Raw genomic sequence first — 7,750 nt, forward strand, 5'->3', positions numbered from 1 at the left:
TTCTCTAACAATTCTTCTTGCGCCATAATCCAATTACGTAAACATTAGGTGTCCCCTCCGTATGCCACTTCGAAGACGCGACTATATGTAGTTATTTGCAAATGACTATTTAACTGTATAAAAAACAGGGTGCATGGGTTGGATAGGAAAGCTTTAAAGAGTAGAACTTTATCAAATAGAGCGAAGAAGAACTGAGCTGTGAACGCCTTTGACTAATATAATCCATCAGATAGTAGAGAAGGTTACTATATTGAAAGCAATTAATAAACAAGGTTTGAATTACCATACTTCAAGAGGTACCTTTAGGGGATGAAACCGACGTCCAATTGAACGAAAAAACAAACAACAGGGTTATTAGTTCAACTCGTCGTGTTTACCATGTCTCAAGGGATATGCGGCAATCAAACACTGTTATTGAGTGTATCTCTGAAGTTAGTCGATAGTATTTCGTAGGCAGCGTCTCATGAGATTAATAAAAAGAGAGATACATTCATTGCGTGGAGTAAATTTCAATATAAATAAAAATGAAAAGTTCCTTAGTTGTTAAATTACAATTTTAAATAGTTTTAGAAATTAGAGATTTTAATTTTAATAAGAGTGTTTATTATATCGTTATGATGTCACAATTTGCTTCGTCTACTCCAGGAGGTCCTGCAACTTCAAACTCTACCTCATACTCAAGTGATTCCATCCTACTACAGGGCCAATTTCTATTGTACGTGTTGAGTCATCTAAGAATTAACAACGGCCATTCCACTTGCTTCGTAATTTTTTTCCACTCCACTGTGTCACTCAAGTCATTACTGCTTCGAAAACGTGTAGTCTATTTTTACACAGCTGCACTCTCAGTGTGTGCTACAACTCTCCTTCATCTTCTCTTGTATGACTAATTTTTCAACGTTTATTGGTTCGCACAAAAGAGGGCCTGAATCGCTCAAAAGGGTTTCTGTGCAGGTTTTATCTGGACCGGCGCTAAAGTTAAAAGAAAATCAATTTTCTTCAGATCTTTGGCTTTTTTTTTTTTCACTTGCTTTCTGACTCATACATACATACAACACTACGCAATGAGTTTTAGGTGTTCCTCACAGAGGTGTATACGAAGCCTCTCGTCTAGTGCTACTCGATGCGAAAAGAAATTAAACAAGTATTCGTCCATTGTCACTGGTGATCCATCTCAAGGTGCATCTCAAGCGATGCTTTATGCCACTGGGTTCAGTGATGACGATTTCAATAAGGCTCAGATTGGAGTTGGGTCTGTTTGGTGGTCAGGTAACCCATGTAATATGCACTTGATGGATTTGAATAACGCATGTGCTGATTCGGTAAATAAAGCGGGGTTGAAAGCTATGCAATTTAATTCAATTGGTGTTTCTGATGGTATCACCAACGGTACTGAAGGTATGAAGTACTCCTTGCAATCGAGAGAGATTATCGCTGACTCTTTTGAAACTATGACTATGGCTCAATTATATGATGGAAATATTGCTATTCCAAGTTGTGATAAAAACATGCCGGGAGTATTGATGGCAATGGCCAGACATAATAGACCAGCAATTATGGTTTATGGTGGTACCATTTTACCAGGATCTCCAACATGCGGGGGCAGTAAGAGTAATCCAGCAATTGCCGACAAGATTGATATTATTAGTGCTTTCCAAAGTTATGGGCAGTACTTGTCTAAGCAAATTACCTTGGAAGAGAAACAAGATATTGTTCAGCATGCATGTCCTGGACCAGGTGCTTGTGGTGGTATGTACACAGCAAACACCATGGCTTCAGCAGCTGAAGTAATGGGATTGACGTTACCTTATTCGTCATCATCGCCTGCTGTTTCAAAGGAAAAAGCTGAAGAATGTGCCACAGTTGGGTATGCTTTAAAGAACTTGTTAAATAAAGATTTGAAACCAAGGGATATTATTACCAAGAAATCGTTCGAGAATGCCATTACTTATATCATCGTCACTGGTGGATCGACTAACGCCGTTTTGCATTTGATTGCAATTGCCTCTTCATTTGATATTGAACTTACTGTTGACGACTTCCAAAGAATTAGCGACTCGACTCCATTGCTTGCCGATTTCAAACCATCGGGTAAGTACGTCATGGCTGACTTACAAGCTAAAGGAGGTACACCAGCGGTTATGAAGTACTTGTTGCAAGAAGGATTGCTTGATGGATCACAGTTGACTGTTACTGGTAAGACTATTGCTGAAAACTTGGCTGATTTGCCTGGATTACCAGAAGGACAAGATATTATTCACCCCGTTTCAAACCCATTGAAACCAAGTGGCCATTTACAAATCTTAAAGGGTACTTTGGCTCCAGGATCGGCTGTTGCTAAAATCACCGGTAAAGAAGGAACCTACTTTAAAGGTAAGGCCAGAGTTTTCAATGAAGAACATGCATTTATTACTGCTTTAGAAGCAGGCGAAATCAAAAAGGGAGAAAAGACTGTTTGTGTTATTAGATACGAGGGACCAAAAGGTGGACCGGGAATGCCAGAGATGTTGAAGCCATCGAGTGCGTTGATGGGTTACGGATTAGGTCAAGATGTTGCTTTGATCACTGATGGTAGATTTTCTGGTGGATCTCATGGGTTCTTGATCGGTCATGTTGTCCCTGAAGCTGCTGAAGGTGGACCAATTGGTCTTGTTGAAGATGGCGATGAGATTGTTATTGACGCTGAGAATAATATTATTGATTTGTTGGTTTCTGAGGAGGAGTTGGCCAAGAGAAGAGAGAAATGGACTCCGCCTGAACCAAAGTACAAGAGAGGAACTTTGTTCAAGTATGCTAAACTAGTCAGTGATGCTTCAAAGGGATGCGTTACTGATATTTAAAAAACGAAAAAAAAAAAAGAAAAGAAACGAAGAAAAGGTGGTGGTGCATCAAAAACCATGTATATTTATTGTCTATATGAAAGACATTGTTTAATTCCAAAGTATATACTTTTATATCCAAGAATGGATTAATTTTTTAAAGAATAAAGTTTTGAAATGCTAGTACTGCCGATTTTGGCTATTACCTATTTTGTCCTTACTATATAATCTTCTCCCGATTTTGTAATATATCTAACCCATGGGTATGATTGGTATTGCAATTTCGGCTCATTAATTCTTAAGTATCTCACTTGTATCCCACTAGTGGTGAAATAAGGAATGGAAAAATTAACCTTGATTGGTTTTTTACTCAATATAGTTTCCGAATCATTAACTGCCGGTAATCCCAATTCAGCCCTCATGGCAAATTGTTTACCTCCAGGGAAAGTTTTCAATTTCCAAACAAGACATGATTTTTCCGGGATCCATTTCACTGAACCGTATTCTGTTTCGGTTTTAGGCGTATCGGCATCATCAGGGATGGGGATAATTACCTCGACGTTGTTTGCCGTTGACTTCTTTTTGATTTGAGCTTTAATTGTACAATTGATTTCGATTCTTGAGTGTTTGTGAATTTTCGATTTACAATTGACCAACATTAATGGTTTAGTTAGGAATTGCGCTGATGATAACCGGTATGACATTAGAGTGAATTCACCATCGGGAGGGATAAATGTAATGATTTTCTCATTTTCAAATTTTGATAAACGAACACATTGATGGAATTTGATATCTTCCATCTCAACATTCTTTTGGGTGGCGGAGGAGTTGGTGTTGGAGGACGAACTGCTGTCATCGTTACCCGTAAATAAGCCTTTATCGTTTAATCCTAATCGTAAATCGGGCATTCCACTTAAATGACTCTTGATTTTAATCTCACCAAGAATTTCACTATTCAATACTTTACCTTGTGGGGAAATCAACATGTTGATACTTTCAACCACATCCAAAAATGCTTCATTTTTCTTATAACTGATGCCGTCTTTTCTCCAACTCACTGCGTTGGTCACAGCATTGGGTGGAGCCACTAAATGGGTGGGCGTAGCTTTGATCAATGAGTAATAGTCTTGAGTAATGTATTCTTTCAAGATCTTGGTATCGGTAGTTTGTGGGATCCCGAAATCCATCATTTCATCAAGTAACTCATATATTATAACGAAATTATCTCTTATACTTTCTTCTTCCAAGGATTTGAAATATTGCGTCAATACTTCAACCAATTTCGATAGGAAAATGACCATGGTCATTATGTTTTCATTTTTCCTCGTCAATGCACAAATGTACAAGTTGTTGTGGTTGATAAAGATGTAGTTGATCCCCTGGTGGTTTATAAACGGTTTGTATTCTCCATCATCAATGGTGTTTTCCAACTCTAATAATAAAAGGGGAAACTTTTCAATTGTGGTGGAGGGAATGTCTCCTTTGTAGTCACGGGATAGTAACGGTTTGCCTTTGACATCTAGAAAGTGTATCTGTGAAGCCATTATAGGAGCTATGGGGGTGGGGGATATATGGGTAAGTGGTTGATGGGTTCTGATAGGGGTTGGGGGTAGATGAATGGTTGTGATCTGGTTTATTTGTTGACATGAAGAAGAAAAAAAAAATCGAACACCGTATGCAGTCTTTGGATTGGTAGCGCATACGCGAATGGCGGTGGTGAAGTTGAAGGAGAGACCTAAAGGAGGTGATGGGATGGACAAAGAGTTGTATTCTGTTGGGGATTGCTAATGGTTGTACTAGTAACTTTTCATTAATTTTTGGGATAGCTAGGGGCGCCTAATTCTTGGTATTCTTAAGACTTCATAATGGTAGCACTTTAGCGGTAGTTGTGAGTATCTGTATCAGAGTGGCTCTTTGATGGTAGCTGTTTACATCAGGTCTAAATTTTGAGTCTTGTGTTGTTATCAAAGGATGAGTACTTGCAAGGAGGCAAATGTTGATACTTGCCAGCAGCAAGATAGATTGAACCAATAGAGTAATATCATTTGAGAACCAATGAATTTGTGATTGGGCTAGCTAATTCCTTTTCAAGTTGGGTTCTATGTCATCCCGCATTGGCCACTGAGTTGTGATCTGGGTTGAAAAGTGTGAAACTTGGTTCTTATTTTTGTTTTTGGAAGCAAAGTTGTTGCAAAAATTGAAATTAGATCAGGCTGTCATTAGAACAAATTGATTCAGAACGTAAGTAATTTGGTAAGAGGAACTAAATATAAGCTAATAACTTTAGGACGTTGAGTATGAGTATATATATTCATAAACTATAACTACGTGGTAAAATTTGGTTACACTGTTTGTATACAGTGTTTTTATTTTTTATTCATACCAACGCGACATTTATTTTTCATACTAAAATGACTGAATTTTTCAAACTAGCGTGACATAATTTTTCATACTAAGACGACATAAAATTTCAAGCCTTACTTGTAGTGTAGCCACTGTAAATACTCCAAGCTAGTGCTTTTAGATTAAGATATAGATATAGACTTAGAATCTACATACAGACTGAATGGAGAATCCAGATACAGCCCCATTAGTATCGTGTCGCCAATAAGTCACGACAAAAAACACGACATTAGGTCATAATTTTTTTTTTTCGCTCCTATGTGACTTTGTTGCAATAATAACAGACAAATTAAATAGGAACAATAAAAGAAATGAACTTTGAACTGAAATTATATACTGACAAGTATATAGATGGACTAGGTAATTCTTTTCCTTTGGATCCAGACCTCGTGGATTTGGACTTCCAGACAGCTCCATTAGAGTCCTGTTTTTGTTACAGTGATTACAATGAAGCAGTCCCTCCAACTAAAATTGAAGCTGACAATTTACATTCCAACATGGAGTGTGATGATGTAGATGTAGACGTTAGCTCTGAACAGGATGAAACCTATAAATTTAAAAGAGGTCCATACAGATACTACTCTGAAGCTCAGAAGCAAAGATTCTGGCAACTAGTTATCGAGCAAGGGTCTTCTGCATACAGAGCTGCACAAGCACTTAATATCAGTTTACAAACAGCTTATATTTGGAAAAGAAATTGGAATCGCCTTATTGCTAACGAAGCTAATGGTATTCATGACGAACCTAAAAAGCGTGGCCGTAAACCTCTTCTCACCCAAGAGCACAAACTCTTTTTGAAGGATTTGGTTCTTTCTGACCCTACTGTTACCTTGGACTTCTTGTTGGATAAACTAAGGAGTACATTTGAAGGTGTGAAGGCAAGTATTTCTACTATTTATAACTTTCTTATCAAGGTATGCAAGTTTAGGATCTGCCAGAATTAAAACAACAGAGATTCGAGTGGGCACTTGAGAATAAGGATAAAATTGACCTTGAAAAGAACTGTCTTTTCATCGACGAGGCTGGATTCAATATCAGTATGAGACGGGAATACGGGTGGTCAAAAGTAGGTGAAAAGGTTGCACTTAAAGTCCCAGTCACCAGAGGTCTCAATGTATCATTCTTGGGTGCTATCTCTTCCAAAGGATGTATTGACTTGAAGGTGCGACTCCCAGTCGAGACTAGTCCTAACAAGAAGAGAAAAATCGATTCCACCACAGTTTCGGAAAAGAAGACAAGAGTTGGTACCACAGCTGATCATTTCTACTCATTTGTCAAGTCTGTGCTTAGAGAAATTGAAACAAACAAGACACTTCAAGAGATCAAGTATTTGATACTTGGCAACGCAGCCATCCATAAACGTCGTGACCTCAAGTTATTGGTGGCACTGAGTGGAATGGAACTAGTATTTTTGCCAGCTTACTCACCTTCATTGAATGCAATTGAAGAGTTTTGGTCAGTATGTAAGGCTAAAGTTAAGCGGTCAAACTTATCTAGAAAAGAACAATTAACTCCAAGGGTAAGAGAAGCAACAGCAAAGATGCAAATGACCATTTGCAATACTGTTTAGAGAAGAGATCTTTCTAAACTATGGGCCCTTGGGAATGGGAAGGAGTCAGCTTTTGGCTTGTGAAGATGACAGCAAAAGCCCCCAAGAGAGGCGAGTAGAAAAGGACTAAGCTCAGACAAAAAAAATTCTGATTTGATATGATTCCATACTCTTAAAATGATTGCCCTAATTCAACAGGATCCGGTTCTTCAATTGGGTTAGAGGTATGGAAATTACTTTGGGTGAGTAGGCGGTGCAAAAAAATATGTCGCACTGGTATGAAAAAATATGCTGTGTTGGTTTGAATAATAAATGTCACTTTGGTATGAACAATTATGTCGCACTAATATGAATAAAAAATAAAAAGACTGTATATCTGGGTAGCAAATATAAAAAAGTCACAAGTACAAAATTTCAATTTCGCAATAGGGATCAGAAAAATATCGCGCTTACAAAAACAATTCTGACATCTACAACTATCTGTGCGGTTGGTGCGATATTTTGATACTGTCTGCGACGATAATCATCCTTTACTGATGCGAATATTTCTTTTATATTGTGCGACATTTTTACTCCTGTACATGCGATATTTATTTTGTGAATCCGAATTTACTTCAGTTGGAGTGCGACATTTCTATTAGACAGAAGTGATATTCATTCTGAAAATACTGTACTAACTATATGGGGATGCAGCTTTCATCCAGTACAATAGACGTCTGTACATTTCCCCTATTTTTTTCTTCAAAAAATTGGAAGTGGAAGCTAAAAATAGAAAACATTGGAAAGTATCCCAGTTGGGAAATTTCCCTCACTTGAATGCAATTTCTGCATAGTCTTCCGCCTTGTATCCATACACGTGGCCTATTGTTGACCTACCAGAAATTGAGTTCTAGTATGACACCTGGCTCAAAACAACAAGCGCAAGCGGAATTCTGAAACAATAAAGGTGTCAAGGTTTCCACAAGTGATTAGGATGACC

At 37.9% G+C, this 7,750-nt stretch overlaps 2 protein-coding genes and 1 pseudogene across 3 annotated transcripts; 2 read left to right on the plus strand and 1 right to left on the minus strand. All coding sequences in view use genetic code 12, as the record gives it.

Annotated features, from left to right (window-relative positions):
- Window positions 1-1,064: 1,064 nt before the first annotated feature.
- ILV3 (dihydroxy-acid dehydratase) lies at window positions 1,065-2,840 on the plus strand (the record flags this gene model as incomplete). Its single annotated transcript, XM_051813951.1, has 1 exon — window positions 1,065-2,840. The coding sequence occupies one exon, from the start codon at window positions 1,065-1,067 to the stop codon at window positions 2,838-2,840; it is 1,776 nt and encodes a 591-aa protein (XP_051672452.1).
- A 185-nt stretch (window positions 2,841-3,025) lies between these two features.
- CANMA_001938 lies at window positions 3,026-4,363 on the minus strand (annotated as a pseudogene). Its single transcript has one exon. A coding segment is annotated over exon 1 (1,338 nt).
- Window positions 4,364-5,533: 1,170 nt separating this feature from the next.
- CANMA_001939 (uncharacterized protein) lies at window positions 5,534-6,792 on the plus strand (the record flags this gene model as incomplete). Its single annotated transcript, XM_051813953.1, has 2 exons — window positions 5,534-6,136; window positions 6,202-6,792. The coding sequence occupies 2 exons, from the start codon at window positions 5,534-5,536 to the stop codon at window positions 6,790-6,792; spliced, it is 1,194 nt and encodes a 397-aa protein (XP_051672453.1).
- Window positions 6,793-7,750: the final 958 nt, after the last annotated feature.

Source organism: Candida margitis (assembly GCF_024628925.1).
Source record: "Candida margitis strain CBS 14175 chromosome Unknown scaffold124, whole genome shotgun sequence".
NCBI lineage: Eukaryota > Fungi > Ascomycota > Pichiomycetes > Serinales > Debaryomycetaceae > Lodderomyces > Lodderomyces margitis.